Source organism: Maniola hyperantus, chromosome Z (genome assembly GCF_902806685.2).
Source record: "Maniola hyperantus chromosome Z, iAphHyp1.2, whole genome shotgun sequence".
NCBI lineage: Eukaryota > Metazoa > Arthropoda > Insecta > Lepidoptera > Nymphalidae > Maniola > Maniola hyperantus.
Window position 1 is genome coordinate 15,565,936 of NC_048564.1, and position 26,871 is coordinate 15,592,806.

Below are 26,871 nucleotides of genomic sequence, written 5' to 3' on the forward strand. Positions count from 1 at the left end.
AACGTAGTGGTTAGGTACATACTCTTTGGTGTCAATACCTTTTTTGTCGGTGGTCACTACCAAAGAGTTTATAATCACTTGGTCACTACGTTTTTACCTGTGGTTTACCCCTATATTCAATGTACTCTGTGGTTTTTACATTACAAGCACAGAGTACCAGGGCCGTAAAATATATTAAAAAAAAAAAAAAAAAAAAAAAGCACAGAGTACATTATAATTACAAGCATAGAGTAAAGTAATACACATTACAAGTTTTACGGCTGTGTTACAATTTTCATTTTCAATAATTTTAATTTGTTACTAATCAAGCGATAGACCTCTTATTGGGTCATATTATTATAATTTACAAACAAACACTAAATAATGTTCCTGCTTTAGAAGTGGTCGGACGTAAAATGCTAGCAGGAGCATAATGAGGTGACAAATAATACAAAATAATAAAGTGTGTGTGATAAATATTCAGTACATAATATATACTATGATAATCCATGAAAACTTGGTAGTCTCTTGAATAAATAAGCGGTGGGAGCCCGTTTCATGTAGTCTCATTTTACTCAATTCACAAAGCAGTAAACTGTTGAGAATTTGCGATGAATTCGGTGGCTATAAACGGTGGGAACGACCGGTTGATCCACGAGGCGGACCAACTAATATCGTACATCGAACGGGGCTCCACAGTGCTCAGGTTCTATCCCAGGAAGCGACCGGAGCGACGGATGTTGTCGGTTCGCCGTGAAACCCATCAAGTCATATGGTACAGGACTGGAGTTCCTCAGCGGCAAGCGTTCGAAGGTGCGTTAGATATACGCGATATAAAAGAAGTACGCATCGGGAAAATTGGGAAGGAGTTCGAGAGATGGCCCGAGGAAGCCAAGAGGGTTGAGAACAGCAAATGTTTCTGCATTTACTATGGGTGCGAGTTCAAATTGCGTTCAGCTTCATTTGCAGGTAAGTACCTAAATTTTTCTGTATTTATTTCTACTATATGGTCAGTTTGTATGCTAGTTTGGTTGACATCATTATCTTCACTATCGCCGGCCAACAACTGAGGTCTATGGGTCTATAACTATGGGTCTCCTCTCAGAATAAAAAGGATTTTTGCTGTATCTACCACACTGGCCGAGTGCAAATTGCCATACTTCGCAAATCTTTGGTAACATTATGGAGAACTTTAAAATCCTTTGTAGGGCTGAGTATTTTTTTTATGATGTGGTTCTGTTAGATTTACACAAAATGAAACACTGTCTGAAAAACTGGACTGTAAACAGATTGGAGCTTCGTAATGTTCACAGTTTAGGCATGTGGCTTATCCAGTGATGACATCCCTTCAAGATGAAGTCTTAGTAATTATTAGACTATACTAGCTTATGACTGCGACTTAGTCCCCGTGGACTATACAAATCCTATTCTACCTCTGAACTTAGTATAGTAGTATAGCAATAGATTTAGACGTGCCATTTTTAGTTTAGTTAAGAGATAGTGTACAACGGAATTAGCCACAACGTTAGGTATATCATAACATATTGCATTCTAATTGGCAGAATTTGGCTGTACCTTTTTATTTTTGTATCATCTCCACTGTTTACCGATATTCGCAATAAAAAAAATTGTATTGTGTATTGTATAAAAGGAAAAGGTGACTGACTGACTGATCTATCAACGCACAGCTTAAACTACTGGACGGATCGCGCTGAAATTCGGCATGCAGATAGCTATTATGACGTAGGCATCTGCTAAGAAAGGATTTTTAAAAATTCAACCCCTAAATTCAACCCTTAAAATAGGGGTTTGAAGTTTGTATGAAACTCTGTCAGTTTTGAAGTTAGAATTGCGAAATTTTGCAATTTACACTAATCTATATATATAAAAGGAAAAGGTGACTGACTGACTGACTGATCGATCAACGCACAGCTCAAACTACTGGACTGGTGGTGGGTAACCCTAATGGTGTTAAATAGGGGTTTAAAGTTTGTGTTGTCCACGCGGACGAAGTCGCGGGCATAAGCCAGTATTGTATTGTGTTACATTGTACTTTTTCTTTAGAATAACTTTCTAAAGTAAGTAAAGTAAATGATTCAAGTACCACACAAGCATCACTACCTATATTATAAACTGTGAAATTGTGTTTGTTAGTTTATTCGTTTGTTGCTTTGTCCTTCAATCATGTCTCAACGAAGCAACAGATAGACGTGATTATTTGCTTGGGTAGCTATAGTTAGAGACCTGGAGAATGATGTAGGCTACTTTTTTATCCCGAAAAATCAAAGAGCTCCTACAGGATTTTTAAGTACCTAAATCCATGCGGACAAAATCACGGGCATCATCAGTAATTAACATAATTGGGATGACGACCATGTCAAAAATAAATTATTTCTTAGAAGCTTTCCATAATAATTCGTAAAATCCACGTCCACTGTTAGTTTTAAGTCGACTAACCATTTTAAATTATCGATTTAACAAAAAAGTACGTCAAATTACGCCAAAAGTCTATGACGTCACATTTGTGTATTTCATACAAGCTCCCTTACTAAGCAAGTATTTTGACGTTTGATAAAAAGTAGCTGATTTGACTAGTAGTCATCATCCCTCTTGTAAAGTCACACCTTAAATAAATTCCTGTTGAAGCGAGGTTTAATAATAGATTTATGTATCGGTTCTGGCTAGAATGTTGTTGAATGTTTTCACAAAGATGTGTACATTCGGCAAAGGCCACGTTACTGAGAGCTGAATTGTACTGAATATAACTCTTACTAGCTGATGCCCGCGACTTCGTACGCGTGGATTTATGTTATTAAAAATCCCCTGGGAACTGTTTGATTTCCCGGGATAAAAAGTAGCCTATGTCACTTTCCAGGTCTTTAACTATACCCATGCAAAAAATCACATTGGTACGTTGCTCCGTTGCGACGTGATTGAAGGACAAACCAATAAACCAACAAACCAACAAACAAACACACTTTCACATTTATAATATGGGTATATGGGTACTGATTGACAGTCATTCTAACAATCTGGAGCAGCTATTGGGTATATTTGATTTTGATTTGATGATCTAAAAGGGGGAAGTTAACTGCATACTACAGTTTTGAATGACACTGGTGCTGATTCTGACCACAACTAAATTTTAGAGTATTCATACTTTTCTTACTAATGTAAAATGAAAAGGACACACAGTTTGATAGGTTTAAATTTAATTTAAGACTGTTAAACTTCGTGACTTTATGTGCCGTTTGAAATGGAGTTTCGACATGAAATGCCAATCGAAGTCTATCAAATCGTTGTTTAAGACCACAACGAAAGTTATAATAAATCATGGAGTGAATTTTTCTCAAGGCCAATTGCGTGCCAGGGGTCGAACTCGCAACCCCCCGAATAGAGGGCTGGCGTCTGAACCACTAGGCCATAACCCCATATTTACCACACATTTAGCTAGTAGGTACTGTGAAAATAATATTTTAATTTACCTTTTATGTTTTTTTAAAGCTTCAACAGACAAGGAGTGTGAGGCCTGGAAACAGGGACTACGGTTCCTAATAGAGGAGGCCATAAATGCTTCATACCCACTGCTGATTGAGAGATGGCTGAGGAAAGAGTTTTACTCCATTGAAAATTCGAACGAAAAGTGAGTTTTACTTATTTTTAAATCGAATCCAGTTAACTGCTTCAGGCCTAGCACAAAAGTTGAACAGCGAGTAATGACATAGTAAACTAGATTGGGGGAACTGTCGGTTTGATCCTGAATCGACGATATGTCGAATATTAGGCTATGGTGACGTGAAATCGAAGAAAAATAGGGCTACCTACCTAGGGCGTCAAAGTTACTAACATTTGACACCTAGTGACGTCGAAGCCACGACGTTTTATTAGAAGTTCCCTAAACTGCCGTGAACTGTGGTAATGATCCCAAGTACCTCTGAGTGACTGTCATAATAATTATAAGAGGCAACTGTTGCTGGGGGTTTGATGCAATAAAAGACACGTAGTTCCGAACACTCAATATTTTATTCCAAACCCACATTATTTATACAATAGGTAAGATAAAGTTTGTAAAAAATACACTATTCATGAAGAGACACAACTGTTACTAACGCGATTCGTTCCTATGGATCGTAGCGGAACTCGTTACAGACTAGTACCTAATGATGTAATAATGTAATACTCTGACTATGGGAACTTATTTTAGTGTTTACGATCATACTCTGGAATGTATATAAAACTACCTACAACTGAACCTAAACTGACGCACAACAGACAGAAACGTGTGCGGAAGTGTGGAAGTAAGAAAGGAAACCAGTGCAGAGAAAGGAACCTAAACTTAAACTATGTGTCTGCTCCCAACGATGGTCAGTCGATGTTAGACGTGAGAAAGGGCGTATGAATCGTCAAATGCAGCGACTTTAGATTCGTTTATATGACTTCCCTTTATAGATAGACATCCTACTGGACATAGGGTAGTTATAGAACTTTAGCGCGGTTGGTTTGATATCATCTGTCCATCTAGTGGAGGGCCTACTAACAGCAACTGAAACTGCATCCATTTAAGTTACAATAGGGCTAATGAAATGAGTAACTATAGCACGCGACAGGTCGAGATAGCAATCGGGGTGGGGACGTCCCGCACAGCCCCCGCGCTTTCCCGGTGCGGAAGAGCGCGGGTGACGTGCGGGTATGTCCACCTCACGCCCCGATTGCCATCTCGATCTGTCACGGACTATAGTTGTGAAATAGGAATTATTATCTTCTCTGTATATAAAACACAAAAATGTTTCTACCTGTGTCCGCTATAGACTGAAACCACTCAATCGATGTGCCCCAAACCGGTCTCATTAAAAAGGCAATAATGCGATAATGGTTAAGACCAATTAAAATGCATAAGGCATTTTTTTAGCATAGTAGCACACGCCGGGTATCCGCTAGTGTACCTATATAGGGTCTCCAAATACTGCCCGTTTGATTCCGACCTTAAACGCTGAATGGTTGGGTCACTGTAATAATCTAGCCTTTGTTTGTAGGATATCGTTGAAGGAAGTGAAAGCCTTTCTACCAAAAATCAACTGCAAGATAGCCACGAACCGGCTCAGAGACATCTTCACGGAAATCGATGTGAACAAAGCCGGGGAACTATCCTTTGATGAATTCAATTTATTTTATGAAAAGCTCGTTTACGACGAAAATGTAAGTTTATATATGTTATGCGTACAATGACACAAAGTTAAAATGCGCGATTTTAACTTTGTGTCAATTGTCATGTCAAAAGAACGATTTTAGTCCTTATTTTAAAGATGAACCGTACTTTTAACATGACAGTCACCTGTAGGGTTAAAATCGGCCCAGTGGTTTAGCCACTACAGTGGACCATAGATACAAACTTACATGCAAACATAGATTGCCATAATCATAACCCTTCCTTTTGGCTTTGCCATAGTCAGGTCAAAAATTAAAAACATGAATCCTTTCAGTCCGTGAGTGATATCTTCAACAAATATCCAGCATACTGCTCCAACGGAACAACGATCACTCTGCGAGAGTTCCAACGCTTCCTATTGAGTGAGCAACACGACCAAATGGGCGAGGATGAACTCAAGGCTTCGCAGTTCATCAGGGACTATCTCAGGGATCCTCAGAGAGACATCTACGAACCCTACTATACACTTCACGAGGTGAGTCGTACAAAATAATACATGTACGGTCGGCCTCAGAGTTCGAGTAGCAATTCCGCGAAACTATTGCATAAAAAACCATTTGCACTTATGACCTTTTTCTATAAATACGCCACACATTATGGCGTTAAACGTGTTTTGGCGTTTGACTGTACAAGGAATAATAACCGGTGACATAGTTCAAACAGAAAACTTGTAACAATACGTCGAGGCTTCACCTATACTGGCAGGCGTCAAATGTAGGCTATGAAACTACTAGGGGCCGTTGTGGTTGCCCTTATTATAAATGCGAAAGTGTGTTTGTTTGTTGGTTTGTTGGTTTGTCCTTCAATCACGTCGCAACGGATTGACGTGATTTTTTGCAAGGGTATAGATAAAGACCTGGAGAGTGACATAGGCTACTTTTTATCCCGGAAAATCAAAGAGTTCCCACGGGATTTTTCCACGCGGACGAAATCGCGGGCATCAGCTAGTGTTATTATAAATCTTTGATTCCACGTCACCCGTACCTAAAATACCTAATATACATAATATATTTGTCAGACGTTGAACGGCCGGGAACTATCAAACCGATACTTCCCGGCCTCTAGTTCACTCTGACGGTGATAGGCCAGGTTAAGGCTGCCTGTCCACCGGAGCGGAGCGGAGATGTGTATAGTTAACCAATCAGAGTTTTATCAGATGAAGGAATAAAATCATCACGTTATTTACCAACAATCTGATTGGTTTGCTCAATACATCTCCACAAGTCCGCTCCGCACCAGTGGACAGGCAGCCTAAGACGTGGTTCGCGCTATTCGGTGGCAGAGTGACTCCTGCTAAGCACCCCTGACTGACTGACTGACTGATCTATCAACGCACAGCTCAAACTACTAGACGGATCGGGCTGAAATTCGGCATGCACATAGCTATTATGACGTAGACATCCCCTGAGAAAGGATTTTTAAAAATTCAAACCATAAAGGGCTAAAATAGGGGTTTGAAATTTGTGTAGTCCACGCGGACAAAGTCGCGAGCATAAGCTAGTTATATTATATGTAACAATAACGTTTTCCATTATCGTTACAGTTTGTGGAAATGCTGTTTTCCAAACAGAACAGTATTTGGGACACGAAGCATGATCATGTCACCCAGGACATGACTAGACCTTTGTCTCATTATTGGATCTCCTCCTCGCACAATACGTAAGTTCTTAAATTCATATATTCAACGATCCCATAAACATGAGCCCACATAAATTACGAGATATTTATCCGATTACGTCTAAGGCAGTGGTCCGACCGCCGGCGAGAAAGCGACTAACTGTCGGCGATTTTCTCTCTCAAGAAACGCACAATAAATTTACATTCTGTGTAAACGAAAGAGATGCATATATGTATATCAAAAGTTGGTCTCTTACTGGTCACACTGCCGGCGACGATTCGCTTTACTAGTTTTGTAGCTAATAAAGCTTTCAAAAATAAACTCGCTCAGCGATATTCGTTCAGCGATGCTCGCTCACTTGAACACGTCTAACGCGCGCGAAGGTTTTCACAGGACTGAGCGCAGAGCAACCTCGGGCGAATGGCGCGAGTAATCGCTCGTCGCACTTGCACACTCGCTTATAGCCCGGCGACAAAACTATCGAAACTACACACTCGCTTCCCGCTGTTCGCCTATTCGTTTATAGTTTCTAGTTCTACTCGTTTCTCGTTCATCGTCGGCGGTCGGACCACTGCCTTATGAAAGTGAGGACTTGGCTTTAACTGCTAAAATGTATGTTCGTCTCTTGTCAAATAAACAAGTGAAAAATTGCGGTATATTTGAAAGCTATGATAGCCTAGTGTTAAGACGTCCGCTTTCTATTCGGAAGGTCAAGGGTTCGACCCCGGGCACACATCTCTGACTTTTCGGAGATATGTGCGTCTTAACGGTAAAGAAAAACATCGTGAGGAAACCTGTCTGAGAGTGCTCCATAATTGTCTCAAAGTTATGTGAAGTCTGCTAATCCGCACTTGGCCAGCGTAGCGGGCTATGTAATGGCCAAACCCTTCCCATTCTTAGAAGAGACCCGTGCTCAAAAGTAAGTCGTTCTGTTGAGTGTTAGAGTGCTATTGCAATCAGCATACGGGCGTAACATACTCTAACGCGAGATGCATGATAATGTGAACATCGGGAATCAATGTTTGGTAAATTACGTTAATTTTTGCTAATTATTGCTAAGTCAAAGTCCAAGTTAAATCATTTACTCATAATAGGTACAGTGACTCAAACTTATCAATGTTCTGGTGGGCAAAATTGGAACTAGTGAACTTTAAACCCACGCGGATGAAGTCGCGGGCATCAGCTAGTATTGCAATATATAAAGCTATACTAAAACTTCGCTACGTTGAAAGAATTTTAATTCCATTTTTTTTTTTTGGTGAATTGCTCAAAAATAGCAACACTGAATTCTGCACTAGCAACACTGTCACTTGAAGTTGGTGGCACTTGTACTAACTAAACTTCTTCTAGATAAACGCGTCCCATCATCACTTTCCATCAGGTGTGATTGTAGTCAAGCGTTTGCCTATAATGAATTAAAAAAAAGTACTGTACAGTTTTTGATTGTCGATTGTTGGATTTGTAATGATGTAATATGGTGATAATTAATTATGTATAAACTTAAAACTAAAGCTACGAGCGTTCCAAACGCGCCCAGGTCTGAGAAGAAATTAATTAATACTTTAATTATTATTAATTGGGACCTCCAAAGGAGCTTACCCATACAGTTACTGACTTGAGCCAACGGTGCTTAACAATTGCAATTAATTGACATGCCTTGTCACAACTAGGGACCTCACGTCTCTCGTTAATACCATTGCCTTCGGGGATGTTCCCACTAGATTACAACATGGGGCTATTCAACGCATTGGCGGTTCCTCTGGTGTTGTGTTCATGGGTGGCGGTACACACTTAATATCAGGTGATCCGCCTTCTCGTTCGCTTGTTTTTTTTTTAAATAACCAAGATAACCTTTTGTAGATATCTAACAGGGGACCAGTTCTCAAGCGAGTCTTCAGTGGAAGCCTACGTGCGATGCCTCAGGACCGGTTGCAGATGTATCGAGCTAGATTGCTGGGATGGTCCCGACGGAACTCCTTTCATATACCACGGACACACGTTGACTACCAAGATAAAGTTTATGGACGTTTTGCGAACTATAAAAGAGCACGCTTTCGTAGCGTCCGATTACCCTTTGGTATTATCGATAGAGGACAATTGCTCGTTGCCTCAACAACGGCGCATGGCGAGCGCATTCCAAGATGTTTTCGGCGACATGCTGGTGGTGCAGCCCTACGAGAAGAACGAAACTGTGCTGCCGTCACCGCACGAGTTGAAGCGCAAAATTATATTGAAGCACAAAAAACTTCCCGAAGGTAAATAAGAAATACTGTCCCCTTTTTAGGGTTCCGTATCTCCATAGAAAAAAGGAGCCCTTATAGGATCACTTCGTTTTCTGTCTGTCGCGTCCGTCAAAGTAATCAAAACCTATACTATAGGTAGCCCATAGGATACTTCCTGTTGACTTCATCATCATCATCATCATCATCAACCAATAGACGTCCACTGCTGGACATAGGTCTCTTGTAGAGACTTCCACACGCCACGGTCTTGCGCCGACCATAAAATTTGGCAGTTAGCAATGTCTTATAGGCAGCACAAATAATCTGGAAGATCCGACAACAATTTGTGGTTACATCACAAATACAATTAAAAAGTATTATTTCTTGTAAAATAGTGAGGATGCAAATTTTTCTTCAATTGACGTTGGTCCAAATAAAGATTTTTTTAATACAGGTGCCGAAGAGAACTCTTTCGCCGTCCGTCAGGAAGAAGGCAAGGACTTAGATCTACGCAACACCATAAAAAATGGGATTTTGCTGCTGGAAGATCCGGTAGACAAAGAATGGAATCCACACGCGTTTGTGCTTACGGAAAACAAGTTGTATTACACGGAACACTACAATACTCCGGGAGAAACCGACAACGATAGCGACGGGGAGCCAGAAGGAGATAATAGCAGCGTACCTCAAGACGAATTACATTTTGCCGAGTGCTGGTTCCATGGGAAGCTAGCTGGTAATCGACAAGAGGCCGAGGACCTGTTAAGGGCCCATTGCCATTTAGGAGATGGGACATTTCTAGTGCGTGAAAGCGTAACCTTCGTTGGCGACTATTGCCTGTCCTTCTGGCGCCAAGGCAAAGTGAACCACTGCCGGATAAAGCTGAAGCAAGAACGGGGCATCACTAAGTACTACCTCATCGATTCCGTGTGCTTCGACAGTCTGTACAGCCTGATCACTCATTATAGACAGCATCCGCTCAGAAGCCAGGTGAGTTAAAAAAAGCGGCCAAGTGCGAATCAGACTCGCGCATTCAGGGTTCCGTACTACAATCGTATTTTATCGACATTTTGCACGATAAATCAAAAACTACTTACTAGATCTCGTTCAAACCAATTTTCGGTGGAAGTTTGTATGTCAATGTAGATCATATATTTTTTTTAGTTTTATCATTCTCTTATTTTAGAAGTTACAGGGGGGGGGGGGGACAACACACATTTTACCACTTTGGAGTTGTCTCTTGCGCAAACTATTCAGTTTAGAAAAAATATATATTAGAAACCTCAATATCATTTTTGAAGACCTATCCATAGATACCACACACGTATGGGTTATATGAAAAAAAAATTAAGTTTCAGTTCTAAGTATGGGGAACTCCAAAATTTATAGTTTTTTTTCCTATTTTTGTATGAAAATCTTAATGCGGTTTACAAAATACATCTACTTATCAAGTTTCAACAGTATAGCTCTTATAGTTTCGGAAAAAAGTGGCTGTGACATACGGACGGACAGACAGACAGACATGACGAATCTATAAGGGTTCCGTTTTTTGCCATTCAAGTCAAAGTCAAAGTCAAATGATTTATTCAAAATAGGTAATTAATAACGCTTTTTGATGGTCAGATGTTGGATTTCTAAGATATAGTGGTGATAATTACGCAAACTTAAAACTAAAGCTACGAGGGTTCCAAACGCGCCCAGGTCCGAGAAGAGCCCACAACAAACTCAGCCGGGTATTCTTTTTATTATCACCACTTTACAAAATTATTGAAACGTATTAGAACTATCACAAAGTCGTTAAGCAACTCATTCCCAAGCTTGCTTATCATTTAAATAATCCTTTACATTGTAATAGGATTTTTCAATTAGCTTACGTTTTATGAAAACTTTGAACTTGTTGAGAGACATCTCCAATATGTCTTCTGGAAGCTTATTATAGAAACGTATGGAATTACGAGCAAATGAATTGCTAACTTTACTGAGCCTAGAGGCGGGCATTACAAGTTTATTTTTATTTCTAGTATTTATATTATGACTGTCACTTTTTTTTTAAATTTATTTATGTTTTTATGTACGTACAGTAAATTTTCAAAAATATATTGATTATGCACATAATTTTAATAATGTCATGTTTAACTTCCCTAAATTTAGTTCTCAGCAACTCTCGTGGCCCCATACTGTATATGGCTCGAACAGCCCTTTTCTGCAGCACAAAAATAGAATTAATATCAGCAGCACTACCCCATAATAATATACCATATGACATAATGCTGTGAAAGTAACTAAAATATACTAGTCTCGCAGTTTCTAAAAATTCGGCTACGGAACCCTAAAAAGTGCATGATAGAACACACATAAAATGTAGAGTTTCATTTAGAGATCTTATTCGCCACTTTAGCTCAATCAACTGTCATGTCAAAAGTACGATTTTAGTCCTCAATTAAGTCAAGTCAAAATATTTATTCAGAATAGGCTTACTGATGGTCAAAATTGTAATTTAAAGGTGAACCGTACTTTTGATATCTCAGTCAACACATATTATATACCCGCTGAAATTTTAATGGTTGTTTTCCCGAAGCGAAATGATTTTGTCGTGGTAATACAATCGATTTATAAATATAAAAAAATATTAGAGTCAAAATGTCAAAACAATCGAGAAAAACAAAAATCGAATAAGACCTCGAACCAATAGTGATAACGCGTGCGCGCAGGGCCGTATCACTACGTGCGAGAGCTTATTTTGATCTAAACTTTTTCACTTTATTGGCAGCGTGGTTCGAGTGGATGTGCCTACCTGCTATTCACGTTACGTCTAGGAAGTTACTATTGTTTCTCACACTTTCGAGTTGTCGATTTTTTTTAAATTATTTCAAAACAAAAACATTTTTATTTTTTAAGTTTAACTCAAAATTTCGATAGTACTACTGAGGGAAAATCGTTCTGCCGCGGGAAGACAACCACTAAAACTTCACCGTGTATATGTTTTCATATATAAACTTTATGTTTGTATTTATTATTTATTAAATTTTGATTGGGTTTTTCATCGTCGATACTTATTAGTTGTATTTGAAGCAAATGTCTTTATTACACACAGCTTCATTAGTGGCACTGACTTGTGCAAAGACTCAGTTGTTTTTGAAGCTGCTGGAATAATTCAATATACAGACCGTAGATTTAATCGAAAGTGGAACTCGCAAAATATATGTATGTATATGTTACTAGCTGACCCGGCGAACTTCGTACCGCCTAACAGTTGACTTGATTTAATTTTTTCTCTCCGTAAGAACCATCCTCGTACTTCAAGGAAAAACATATTTGCAAAACCGGTTCAGCTGTTCTCGAGATTTGCGATCAGCAATACATTCAGCGATTCATTTTTATATAGAGATAATATAATATGCATGATACAGGCTGCTCAGAAAGTGAACGATACGTAATTATTCAGCATTAAAACACATAACCTGAGCGCGGGACAAACCGAATAAAAACCACATAAATATTTACAAAGACAAAAGAACTGACTATAAGCAAAATATATCTAAACTGTAAACAGAGTAACAGTAAGGGAATTCGTATTATTATAACATCCATACTAATATTATAAATGCGAAAGTGTGTCTGTCTATCTCTCTGTCTGTCTGCTTGCTTTTCGCGGCCCATCCGTTCAACCGATTTTGACGAAATTTGGTACAGAGATAGCTTGCATCCTGGGGAAGGACATAGGCTACTTTTTATCCCGGAATCAAAGAGTTCCCAGGAGATTTTTAAAAACCTAATTTCACGCGGACGAAGTCGCGTATAAATAGTCCCCCCGTCTCATGCCCCGATTGCTATTTCGACCTGTCTTGACTTATACCTTTAAGACTATGATATGACCTTGATGATATGGAGAGGAGACCAGAAGATTTTTTAATATTATTAAATCCTATGTTGTTAAGGAGTTATATTTAATTCAGGAGTTCCTGATAACCCTGAAGGAGCCAGTGCCTCAGCCCAACAAGCACGAAGGCAAGGAGTGGTGGCAGGCGACGTGCTCGCGCGCGCACGCGGAGGAGTTGCTGCGTAAGGCCAACGCGGACGGCGCCTTCCTCGTGCGCCCCAGCGAGAAGGAGCAAGGCTCTTATGCCATCAGCTTTAGGTGAGGAGTATATTCTTATGTTATAGTTTTATTTTACTTATTTTATTTAGATACTAGATGATGCCCGCGGCTTCGTCCGCGTGGATTTAGGTTTTTTGAAATTCCGTGGGAACTCTTTAATTTTCCGGGATAAAAAGTAGCCTATGTCCTTCCCCGTCTATAAGCTAACTCTGTACCAAATTTCATCAAAATTGGTTGAACAGTTGGGCCGTGAAAAGCTAGCAGATAGACAGACACACACACTTTCGCATTTATAATATTAGTATGGATTCCAGTAAAGGGACCGTGATTTAAACGGACTAAAAGCACTCTAAGGCCGAGATAGCCATATGTATTAATTTATTTCTTTACTAGCTTATGCTCGCGACTTCGTCCGCGTGGACTACACAAATTTCAAACCCCTATTTCACCCCCTCAGGGGTTGAATTTTCCGAAATCCTTTCTTAGCGGATGCCTACGTCATCCGTCCGATCCGTCCAGTAGTTTGAACTGTGCGTTAATAGATCAGTAAGTCAGTCAGTCAATCAGTTAGTCAGTCACCTTTTCCTTTTATATATTTAGATTTCCTTAAACCAAAATTACTTTCTTTTAACTTTCTTAATTTCCTTCCAGAACGGAAAAGGAAATCAAGCATTGCCGTATCAAGCAAGAAGGACGTCTTTACACAATCGGTACTGTCAAATTCGAAAGCCTCGTCGAGCTAGTGTCATACTACGAGAAGAACCCACTGTACAAGAAAGTCAAACTGTGGTTCCCGGTTAGCGACGACATCGTGCGGCGGATCATTCCTGTAAGGATCTACTTTATACATATCATCCATGGAATCAACTTAATATAGCACTCTCTCTACCTGATCCCATACAAAAACAGAGAGAGCGCTATACTGTAGGCAGTGCCGCCATTCATTTCACTTCTATTTCCAGGAGCCGGACGATAACTCAGTGTACGGGACGCCGGGGTACATGGATCCTACATCTTTCACTTCCAAGGTAAGATGCTAAGCGTCATCATCATGATCGACCCATCTCCACACCTTTGAGAACATTATGGAGAACTCTCAGGCTCTCAGGTTTCCTCGCTATGTTTTCCTTCACCGTAACCCCCCGTTCCCACGAGTCAAGTCCGCATTTAAAATTGGATGTTTCAGAACATTTTATATGAAGCTATACACACTTGTCGGAAAATTATTTTGTGTCAAAATGTACTGCCACTGAAACATCAAGCGATAAACGACAAACGACAAGTGGGAACTGGGGAGGATGAGTGCATGATCGCTGTTAGGTGATGTGGGTCAAAAAAAGTTTTTTCTTTCGTTCTTTATTATATAAGTCTAATTCAAAGAAAGCGAATGTATGTATTTTACAGAAATTATTGCGAATAACTAAATATAAATTTTAATTCTGAATTTTATTGCGATATAAGGCTTGCGCTTGTCATGTCTCGTTTTGAAGGTGTTTAGATTATACGTGGCAGGAAACACGAATGCTGCGAATGATGGGTAACTAGCTGATGCACGTGACTTCGTCCGCGTGGATTTAGGTTTTTGAAAATCCCGGGGGAACTCTTTAATTTTCTGGGATCAAAAGTAGCCTATGTCCTTCCCCGGGATGCAAGCTATCTCAGTACCAAATTTCATCCAAATCGGTTTAACAGATGGGCCGTGAAAAGCTAGCAGACAGACAGACAGACAGACGGACAGACAGACAGACACACTTTCGCATTTATAATATTAGTATGGATTACTTATTGTACTACCTCGTTATTTAAACTGCAGTGCAGGTTTAACATTACAGTGTCTATTGGCGATTTATTTTTATATACAGTACCCGGCAGGAATTATTGCACATCGAACTTTAAAAAGAGATAACGGATTTGTAAAGCGTTATCTCTGTCATTCATACCTATGTGACGTTTTGTCGGTCTCAACGACAGAGACAACGCTCTACGAAGCGGAAAGGTCGTTTTGTTCTATAAACAATTATAGCCTGACCTGAAATATAAAAAGCTTGCTCTGGGGGCGACACTAGTATATGGTTTATGGTCACTAAGTATCTGCCTACTGATTCGCTAACTCGGTGTCTAACGCTGAATGATAGCCACCGAGCTCATTTTACATTTATTTTTAATCCATTGAAGGTTTTCTTTAAAAAAAACGAAAATTATTTTAATATCACTCGCTGAGCAGCAATGTAGAACCGACTAATATCAAATGAGCTTGGTGGCCTATCATTCTTCGTTGAACACTGAGTTAGCGAATCAGCTCGCTGGTCTTGTATAAACTAGTTACAGGTTATTGTTTTCCGTAATATGGCGAAGTATTTTATTTTTCTAGTCAGGCTTTAAATATCACTTGCTTGGTGAATGAAGATATAATATGTCAGTAATGTGCTCGGCGGTGAAGTCTGAGATTTCGCACTTGGCTAGCGTAGTTTAAGTAATGTGGCGTGAATCTTTCTCATTTTGACAATATGACTTGCTTGATGAATGAAAATATAATGTGTCACAAAAGTTCTCCATAATGTGCTCAGCGGTGAAGTCTGAGATTTCGCACTTGGCTAGCGTAGTTTAAGTAGTGTGGCGTGAATCTTTCTTATTTTGACAATATGACTTGCTTGATGAATGAAAATATAATGTGTCACAAAAGTTCTCCATAATGTGCTCAGCGGTGAAGTCTGAGATTTCGCACTTGGCTAGCGTAGTTTAAGTAGTGTGGCGTGAATCTTTCTCATTTTGACCATATGACTTGCTTGATGAATGAAAATATAATGTGTCACAAAAGTTCTCCATAATGTGCTCGGCGGTGAAGTCTGAGATTTCGCACTTGGCTAGCGTAGTGTAAGTAGTGTGGCGTGAATCCTTCTCATTCTGACAATATCACTTGCTTTATGAATGAAAATATAATGTGTCACAAAAGTTCTCCATAATGTGCTCGGCGGTGAAGTCTGAGATTTCGCACTTGGCTAGCGTAGTGTAAGTAGTGTGGCGTGAATCCATCTCATTCTGACAATATCACTTGCTTTATGAATGAAAATATAATGTGTCACAAAAGTTCTCCATAATGTGCTCGGCGGTGAAGTCTGAGATTTCGCACTTGGCTAGCGTAGTGTAAGTAGTGTGGCGTGAATCCTTCTCATTCTGACAATATCACTTGCTTTATGAATGAAAATATAATGTGTCACAAAAGTTCTCCATAATGTGCTCGGCGGTGAAGTCTGAGATTTCGCACTTGGCTAGCGTAGTGTAGGTAGATATTCTGTATTTCCCTACAAGATAGAGTGGATTTGTCGGTTATGATTTGATCGTCAGTGTCGTTAAAGACGTGCTCAAGACCTCTTTTATCTTGCGAGGGGGTGGCCATATTTATGCACTTGTGTATCATCGTTATATAAGTACTAAGGATAAGAAATATAAGTTCTAGATTATACAATAATTATGTTGATATTATACACCCCTTGAAATACATTCCTGGTTAGTCGGTTCGATCCATACTTACTGAATTTATAATATATCGCAACAGATAACTGTAAAGGCATTGTACGACTACCGAGCGCGTCAGGACGATGAGCTGTCGTTTTGCAAGCACGCCATTATCACCAACGTGGACAAGCCAGACGAGGGCTGGTGGCGCGGCGACTACGGCGGCAAGAAACACCATTGGTTCCCCGCCAACTACGTGCAGGAGATCGAAGTGCCGCACATGCCGGATATCGTAAGTGTACCAAACCACGACACGACACAACACGACACAGGACGACACAACACAACACGACACGAATCGAGACGACCTTTCTGACTCTGTGATAAGGTAGTCTAATAAGACATACCTCCAAAAGCTGTATGAATCCATACTTTATAAGGGCCTCGAAAAAAACTTGGTCGCAAGTATTTTGATATTTGTAATTTAAATGTCATTGATCACGATTTCTCAAACCTATTTTTTGTGAAACTAGAATACAGATTACACGTCACAGGTTTAACCTAGTGTGGAGACCACTAGTAACCGACACCAAAATAACTTGTTTTTGTTAAATAAAGATATTTTATTTTTTTATTTTTTATTTTTTACAGTCACTGTAGTATATGTCAATTAGCATCTCCCATGTAACCAAGATTTGAATGATGATTATATTATGCGCTTAGCATCAAATCATCATGATCAACCCATCGCCGGCTCACTACAGAGCACGGGTCTTCTCAGAGAGAAAAGTTTTGGCTATAGTCTACCACGCTAGCCATGTGCGGATTGGTAGACTTCACACACCTTTGAGAACATTATGGAGAACTCTCAGGCATGCAGGTTTTCTCACGATATTTTCCTTCACCGTTAAAGCAAGTTATATTTAATTACTTAAAACGCACAGAACTCCGAAAGGTTAGAGGTGCGTGCCCGGGATCGAACCCCCGACCCCCGATTAGAAGGCGGACGTCCTTACCACTAGGCTAGCATCGAATATTGTTTTCTAAACAGTACTTGATCATATTTTTAACGGCTACATCATACATTTTACTATAATAATATTTGCCATGCAAAATATATGGTTTGTATCGCACTTTACGACTTTATTTGTTTTCCACACATCATTGTGAGACATCTTTTAAACCGAAAAAATTAGCAAATTCTGTTTTGAAAACAAGTGATTCGATCACAACAGCTAATGTTAAGTTTTCTGTGACAGTCTTGCCTGGAGAACGAATCGGCCGCATTAGGCTCCTTACAAAAGGGAGTCGTAGATGTTTTGGGAGCAGTTGTGGAACTGGTCTTGGTCGACGAAGGAGGGACTGCGCGGTGGATTGTTCGTATACAGAGTCCCGCTATGTGTGCGCCGTTCGACATGGCCGCACCGACCAGAGAAATAGCCCTCGAATGGCTCACGGCTATTAAAGAAGCCGCTCAAAGCGCTAGCGAGAAATCTCGCATGCACAAGAAAATGGAGCGAGCGTGGAGAATCGCCAAAGAAATGTCTGACCTCATAGTCTACTGCCGCTCCGTTGCCTTCAACCAAGAACGTCTTCGCAACGCTTTCATCTATAACGAAATGTCCTCCTTCCCCGAAACCAAAGCCGAACGACTGATGTGCCAGCAAGAAACTTCATTCTTCATGAAATACCACAACGTTCAACTCAGCCGAATTTACCCTAAAGGACAGCGAATCGATTCATCCAACTATAATCCTGTACCGTTCTGGAATGTAGGATCTCAGATGGTCGCTTTGAATTACCAGACCCCAGATAAGGCGATGCAGGTTAATATGGGGAAGTTTAAGGAGAACGGTGGGTGCGGGTATGTTCTGAAGCCGGAGTTTATGTTCGTGGAAGGGTACAACCCGTACGATAAGAAGAGTATCGACCACAAAGTTCGTCCGATGTCTGTAATGCTACGAGTTATCGCAGCGAGGCACCTGTGCAAGTCGGGAAGAGGGACGGCCAGCCCGTTCGTCGAGGTAGAAGTAATCGGTGCGGAGTACGACACTGGAGTCAAACTTACCACAAAGACTGTCAGTGAGTATGATTCTGCATCAGTTTTATGGCACGCTTACATTAGGTCGGTGGTCGAATGCGTCAACCGCATTGGATTTAACCGATTCGAAACGGCCAAACACCGCAAATATATTCGATTCAACGTAATTTTTTAATCGAATACAATCGTTTATGTTTGTTGACTGAATGCGTTGATCACGTTTAGTTTAATAGAGTTCGTTAGCCAAATATCTTTTTACACCATTCGGTGAACGAAACCCGAATTGTAAATTGTATTTCAGTTCACCGAATACAGACCACTGAATCACAATTTACAGCCAGTCGGATACTTTACATAGGCTGCGATCAAATTCGGCTGATTAGTGTACTAGCTGATGGCCGCGACTTTATCCGCGTCGTTTCAGGTTTTCAAAAATTCATCCTTTTTCTTACCTGGATTTTCATGGATAAAAGTCACTCTCCAGATCTTTAACCCATGCAAAATATCACGTCGACCCGTTGCTCCGTTACAGCGTGATTGCAGGACAAACCCACAAAGAAACACTTTGGCATTTATAATATGGGTAGTGATTACAACATGAAGTCCCATTGAATTCCACATTCCATAAATTGTGCTTGCTGACATACCATTTTATTTCCAGCAGACAACGGCATAAACCCGATCTGGAACGACATCTGCGAGTTCGAAGTGGCGAACCCCGAGATGGCGTTGATAAGATTCGTGGTACAGGACGAAGATATGTTCGGAGACCCCAATTTCATCGGTCAGGCTACCTACCCCCTGTCGTGCCTTCGAGCTGGTTATCGAAGCGTGATCTTAACGAATGGGTATTCTGAAGAACTTGAGTTGTCATCTCTACTTGTACACATATCCTTTACGCGAGGACACTAATTGACATTTAACTGCGCTGGAAATGCATTTTGCGAAGTTTTATAAAAGCAGATTTGTCTGTTTCAGCTGATTATGGCAAATTAAGGTTTTGGTTCCTTGCATTTTGCGACGTCAAAGACTTTCTTCAAAGGTCTAGCGATAAAAGATAGCAATTGCAACCAGCTCTGGTGTAAAACAACAAATCAACAACAACGACACTCCCAAGAATTTGTTGCAGAAAGAATAACAAAAAAAAACATTAAGGTCCACATTGTAGATTTTTCGTAAAAATTGTTGGGATAGAAACAACAAGTGTTTCGTATTAATATGGCTATCTCACTCAAACAAGGATTTTTGGATATATCTATCGATGACGGAACAAATAATATGTACCTACGTCATTGCCTTGAGCCGTTTTTCATTTTCTTTTCTTCTTACTAGACTTCTTAGGTATTTTTAAATTCCTTTTGATGTGACGTCGCAAAATGCATTTCATGCGTATGCAGTAGTTATCGCAACTATAATATTATGTCTTTGAATAAATCGATTTATTCGATGTTTTCTGGAGGTACCATTGACATGCGACGTTTAATATTTTTAAACGTCAAACAATTTTCTGTATAAAGGTATGATTCCGAACCACGCTACACGCAGCAGCGCTGCCGCAACAGTGCTATCACAGTCCTGTCGCGGTCCCCATACAATCTCTATAAGCTTATATGAGATTACATTCCGAGCTAGGCAGCAATGTTCCGCTACATTGCTGCCGCGACATTGCTGCCTGGCTCGGAATGTAGCTAGCTGCGTGCATCGTGGTTCGGAATCATACTTTAAGATGTTTGTATTCAAACATTTTATAGTCAATTTTATGACAGCAATATTTTTTCTATATGAATTTAATAAATATAGCTTCCTTTTTGAAGCGAATAATAATTATACTAAAAAAATTAATTTATGCATGTGGTATTTTGAGATGAATAATTTAGTATATCACAGATATTTTCTATACGGTTAAATATACATTAATATGTACTATTGTATATATTACTCATATAAGTGAAATAGAAAAAACTTCATTAATAATAATAATAATATATGGATATAATAATCGATGGAACGTAAATAAAAATGGCTTTAAAGAGTTTATTGGCAGCTTTCTTACTATGAGCCATTCGGCGTTGATGCCAATTTATTCGTTGTATAATCTTCAAACCAATATCAACGCAGTGCAATGTTTCCCTAGTAAATAAGTTTTAATCAGATCACTTTTAATGAAATTTTAATTTTGAATTTATTTATTCCGTTATATTATTACAAGTCAATAGTTTAATAGATTCACAAAAGCTTGAGCTTAAGGCAGTGGTCCGACCGCCGGCGAGAAAACGACTAACTATCGGCGATTTTCTTCGGCACCAATGTGCCAATTGTTTATACATATATTCAAATATATTTATATCGAGTGTCCCTTCACTCTGAAAATTAATTTAGGATTCCTGCATTTTATTTTTTACTAAAAATATACTTATTACTGCTCCACTGAACAGACTGATCTAGCTATTTCTCTGTAATGAGGAAATGAGATTTATTTATAAAAGATTAACTTATTTTACTTTTTAAGCTGAAATGCAATCATCATCACCAATTTTCACATCACTGCATAATATATCAAAAAATCAATCGCATATGTCATCACCATCATACATTTGTGATGATATGTGCGATTGATTTTTTTGATATGTTTTATTAAATTATTTATTTATTTATTTATTTATTTACTTATTATATATCGGTACACCATAGCAAATATACAAAGCGCTTGAGTTTACAATAACATAAGTAGTCTTTTTCTGTGTGACATGCACTACAACCAGACTACAACTAAATATATGAGGAGATAACCACGGATCACAATTTACTACATATTGTAAGAAATATAACTCCGCAGGAGTGATGTAACTTAAAGCACAATGTACTACCTATATATATTGATATAATATTAATTTATATGATTTTGCAGAGGTATTGAGAAATTATATATATATTATATACTCTGTTATATAAATTTCGTCGCCTGGTCAACAAAATGACATCAATAACTTGATAAAATTATCATAATATATTAGCGATATTTTTTTATTCCACAGCCAACATAATTCTGAAACTAGTTTTAAGTTTTCCATAATATCTCTTTGAAATATAATATTAAAAAATTGCCTGCGCATACTTTTTTTCACATTGGGAGATATAGATATGATAATTTGCAAACTGGTGTTCAAAATAACAGATCAATGACTTGTGAATTTGTGATCACAATAAGCGTTTCATCGTAATAGACACCAGCGGGATTATTCGCTAACTCAGTTAACTCAGTGATCATCACTAAATGAAAGCCATCAAACTCATTTGACATCGGTTGATTCTACATCGACTAAAAAATAATTTTTCGTAGAAAAATTTTCAATGGATTAAAATGTCAAACGAACCATCAAGGCTTTCATTCGGTGATGATTACTGAGTTAGCGAATCACCCCGGTAGCCCCTCATAATAATATATCTAAATTAACCTAAGCATAATAATAATAATTGGTGTAAATAACTATTCATTCAGTAAAACTGTTGTATGTTTAGATAACAAACATATTATACGTACCAGATGTCATTATGGTGCTCTTACATAACACTTGTAATATGTGAAATAACATTTGTTACACAACAACAAAATACTTACCACAAAGGTATTCATTATTGCTCTTCTTTGCAAAGTTATGTAACAAAAATGTACTTTAAAATAAGCATATTTGGCATGGGAGTCATTATAATACTTTAAATTGTAACGAAGTAACATTTATTACAAAATACTATAGCGTTATATAACATTATATAACGGCTGTGTAAGAAGCATCTTTAGTAAAACAAAAAACTTAAAGAATCTTGTAAAATGGGTTCGTTATTTTAATATTTAACATTAGTATAATATTACCCATATTATATAACGTAATGTAATTATACTACTGTATTATTTTATAAATGGGCCCTAATGGCTTATCATAAGCGATTTTGAGAATGAGAGAGAGACAAATAGTTATCAATTATATATAAATAGTTAATAATAAAATGTCGATACTGTGTGCAATATTTGGTCTCGAAATAATAAAGAATACAAATTAAATATAGTAAAAGGGGCGCATCAACAAATTCTTGAAAAACCCGCAACGCTTTGGCGGTTCCTCGGGTGCTGCGAATGCTTATGGGCCGCGCTTATCAAGGAGGCTTGCTCATTTGCTCGCTAATTTTATTAAAAAAATCATTTTTCGTACTATATTTTAACACTACTGATATCGACTGTAAATATTTGTTCTTATTATATTAAGCGAACTTTTAATTAATATCTGAATATGGTTACATGATTTTTTAAATGATTGTAATACTTACATATTGTTATATATTATTCATTGTCAATATCGTTTAGTCGTTAATTTTTGTTGACATGACAACAATAACTTTAATCATACCTAATTAGTAATTTCTTAGCTATCATAATATACTTGATTGAAAAAAAACACCAAATTAAAAACCTTCTCCTTTTTGAAAGTCATTTAAAATATAAATTTCGTTTCGTAATTTTGTTTATCATAGAAAGTTTTTCTGTAGTATCTATTCTATACTATACTAATTTATTAATCTAGTATGACATAAAAATCTTTCGCGATAAGTGCTAGATATAACTAGACCCGTTTATCTTACCGCATTCATAGATGTCAAAACTGCGAATGCGGTAAGGGGCACGATGGCACACTTACTTATAAGCTTTAAGGAAACTATGATATAAAAACCGGTGAAATGCCAATCGGACTCGTACACGAATGGTACCACTTACCATCCTACAAAGTCAAAGTCAAAGTCAAAGTCAAATGATTTATTCAGAATAGGTAATAATTTACGCTTATTGATGGTCTGGTATGGTGTTAGATTTGTAAGATATAGTGGTGATAATTATAACGCAAACTTAAAACTAAAGCTACGAGGGTTCCAAACGCGCCCAGGTCTGAGAAGAGCCCACAACAAACTCAGCCGGGTATTCTTTTTATTATCACCACTTTACAAAATTATTGAAACTTATTAGAACTATCACAATCCGTTAAGCAACTCATTCCCAAGCTTTCTTATCATTTAAATAATCCTTTACATTGTAATAGGATTTTTCAATTAGTTTACGTTTTATGAACACTTTGAACTTGTTGAGAGACATCTCCAATATGTCTTCTGGAAGCTTATTATAGAAACGTATGGAATTACGAGCAAATGAATTGCTAACTTTACTGAGCCTAGAGGCGGGCATTACAAGTTTATTTTTATTTCTAGTATTTATATTATGACAGTCACTTTTTTTTTAATTTATTTATGTTTTTATGTACGTACAGTAAATTTTCAAAAATATATTGATTATGCACTGTCATAATTTTAACTAAGTACAAGTAATAACACTTAAATTTTTTAGTGATGTAACCATAAATTCACGGTTTTTGGATTTTGCCCTTTACTTGTGCTATGAGACCTGCCAAATTTTATTATTCTAGATCAACGAGAACTCCCCTATAGATTTTATATCCTTGACCGGTCTTGCTAGACTTGACAGACATACAGACAACGAAGTGATCCTAAGGGTTCCTTTTTCTTTCTGGAGATACGGAACCCTAAAAATATGAAAACCACAGTTAGTAAAGTCAACAATTTACTTGTATATTGTATCAAGACCATCGTTGCTATAAATTTTTATATTAATTATTTAGAGATTATCTTTATTCTAGATTATAATGCGCACAAAAAAGAAACAAATGTATTAGTTGGCAATCTTCCCTTAAGATGTATATGTAACATATCTACTTTTTAATTTTATATACATATTATCATAGGGATATATAAAGAAACGTTTTGAGGTAAGTAATCTAAATGTTTTAGAATGGTCGGGAAAGTACCCACTAAAAATGATTGTAAAACAATATTTTTGGAACCACAGAGTCAGCGCCAGATTTTTGTTGTTAAAAATTAAAATACCTCTACATTTTTATTTAAAAAAAACAGTCTCGGAATATGTAGTTAAAGGTACATTTAAAATGTTGATTCTTAGTCCTAGCGCAATCTAAAATATTTCATAATATTTTTATTTCTTTATGGAATAATATAACAAGATATTGTAATAATAAATTACGATATTGACTTTTTGGTGGATAATTAATTTATTAAAAATATTTATTAGAAGTTGTAATGGAAAGAGCTATTAGGAGGTTTCTGAATATAAAATGATTTGGACACACGTTAAGTTTGTCATGTACTGTCATATTATACAAAGTTAGTTTTAGTATAAGCAACCGAAACACGTATCGAATATTTTTCCATGAAGAGTATATTTACAAAATTTCAAATATATTTAATACTATAATACGTGTATACTGTATATATCACTCATAGTCTATGCCACTCAGGAATAATGTAGCTTTCTATTGGTGAAAGAATTTTCAAAATCGGTTCAGTAGTTCCAGAGATTACCCCCTACAAACAAACTTAACGACATTACCTCTTTATAATATTAGTATAGATAAACTTACGAAGTTATAAGCTTCTTGTTTTGAGTCATTGTCCTCGCAAAAACATGGTCACCCCAAGTGAGCGGCTGTGAGCGAACGGCAGGTCTGGCGTCGATTGTGCGCGCTTCCGCTTGCACGGATTGAATCAGCTGGTACATGCGGTCATTCAACTATAGTACGCGACAGGTCGAGATGGCAATCGGGGAGGGAACGCCCCACACACACACACATCCCCCGCGCTAACCCGATGCTCGTCCTAGTATAGCTAACCCGCACGTCGCGGGTGACGTGCAGGTGTGTGGGGGGGGTCCCCGCATCATACCCCGATTGCCATACCAAACCTGTCGCGGGCTATAGGTGTCCAGTATTGCAGGTTTTTAAAGTATTTTGTGTAAAAAGTGTAAAAATTATCTTTTCCTTTACTGATTCTGAACAAACTACTTTCAGGTTTTGCATGTACTAAAACTAACGTAGTATTGTACTTTATTAAACCCATTTTGTATGCTGCTATTTTTGTTAATCATATTGAATCTATGTTGTCTAACGATCTACGTATCAGCAAATAAATCTCAAATACTACCTATTAAGTTTATAAGTGTATTAAATGCTAAGATACAATTTAAACTATTTTTTTTTTATAACTTACTGCTGTAGGATAATTTTATGGTTAAAATATCTGTTAATGGACAGTAGGCCTACTATAACGCGTCCAATAAAGAGACAAATCGGCACTAATCGTTCCATCTCACTCAAACACTATACTTGAAACATAATCTTCTGAACGGATTTTGATGAAATTTGGTACATTTAGCTGATAACATATAGGGTAGTTTTTATACCGAAAAATATTAGGGATTTTTCAGAATACGGGATCAATTTTTTATGGATTTTAAACTTAAAAACCGGCCAAGTGCGAGTCAGGCTCGCGCAATGAGGGTTCCGTACTACAGTCGTATTTTTTCGACATTTTGCAGGATAATTCAAAAAGTATGATGCATAAAAATAAATAAAAATCTGTTTTAGAATGCACAGGTGAAGACCTTTCATATGATAGCCCACTTGATGTAGTTATCTTACTTAGAAAATTGAAAATACTAATTATTATTAGTTCACAATTTAATTTTTTTTGTGTGATGTAACCACAAATTCACGGTTTTCAGATTTTTCCACAAATATCAGCTATAAGACCTACCTACCTACCAAATTTCATGATTCTAGGTCAACGGGAAGTACCCTGTAGGTTTCTTGACAGACAGATAGACAACAAAGTGATCCTATAAGGGTTCCGTTTTTCCTTTTTTTAAATAGATATAGCGAGCAAAAGAGCAGGCGGGTCACCTGATGTTAAGTGATTACCGCCGTCCATGAACATTTGCAGCATCAGAGGAACCGCCGATGCGTTGCCGGCCTTTTAGGAATTTGTTGGTCCGCCCCTTGAACAACCGTTTTGAGGTACGGAACCCTAAAAATTCTTTGGGGCTCTCCTAGTTGGACCAGAATTCCATGAAAGTTGTCTAAGTTTTGATTAATAAATAATTCATTTCATTGAGATTTCATTTCTAACGCATTACTTTTTAGTGGCATCCTCAAACCCCTCGTTACTATATCAATGTTACCCGTGTCTACTGTAGTTTAATTATTGAGGTAAAAAATAGACCATAAAGAACTTGCATCCTCAGAATAACGAGCGTCAACCAATCAGAGGTGATTGCGATCGTGATATTTGGCTGTCACTGTCATTCTACCAGCCGCCGTTGTCAAAAATATTTATAAA

The 26,871-nt window shown here is 38.0% G+C and overlaps 1 protein-coding gene across 2 annotated transcripts; it reads left to right on the plus strand.

Moving 5' to 3' along the window:
• Positions 1-219: 219 nt before the first annotated feature.
• On the plus strand, positions 220-26,554 carry sl (small wing phospholipase C gamma 1). Of its 2 annotated transcripts, none has more exons than XM_069508627.1 (13): positions 220-948; positions 3,484-3,622; positions 5,013-5,175; positions 5,460-5,660; positions 6,729-6,844; positions 8,664-9,058; positions 9,480-10,015; positions 12,982-13,163; positions 13,776-13,953; positions 14,087-14,152; positions 16,681-16,872; positions 17,840-18,662; positions 19,286-26,554. In XM_069508627.1, exons 1-13 carry the CDS (start codon positions 591-593, stop codon positions 19,531-19,533), a joined length of 3,597 nt encoding a protein of 1,198 aa, XP_069364728.1. In that variant the 5' UTR covers positions 220-590; the 3' UTR covers positions 19,534-26,554. The 2 variants fall into 2 exon arrangements, with proteins under 2 accessions (XP_069364728.1, XP_034839388.1); XM_034983497.2 differs by having other exon boundaries at positions 221-948; positions 19,283-26,553.
• The last annotated feature ends 317 nt before the right edge of the window (positions 26,555-26,871 follow it).

What these genes read in the sequence shown, in the direction of transcription:
- sl (XM_034983497.2), top strand. Translation starts at nt 591, where the DNA reads ATGAATTCGGTGGCTATAAACGGTGGGAACGACCGGTTGATCCACGAG. An exon ending in AGCATCCGCTCAGAAGCCAG is followed by an intron (nt 10,016 to 12,981) that starts GTGAGTTAAAAA and finishes TATTTAATTCAG; the next exon opens with GAGTTCCTGATAACCCTGAA. An exon ending in TCTTATGCCATCAGCTTTAG is followed by an intron (nt 13,164 to 13,775) that starts GTGAGGAGTATA and finishes ATTTCCTTCCAG; the next exon opens with AACGGAAAAGGAAATCAAGC.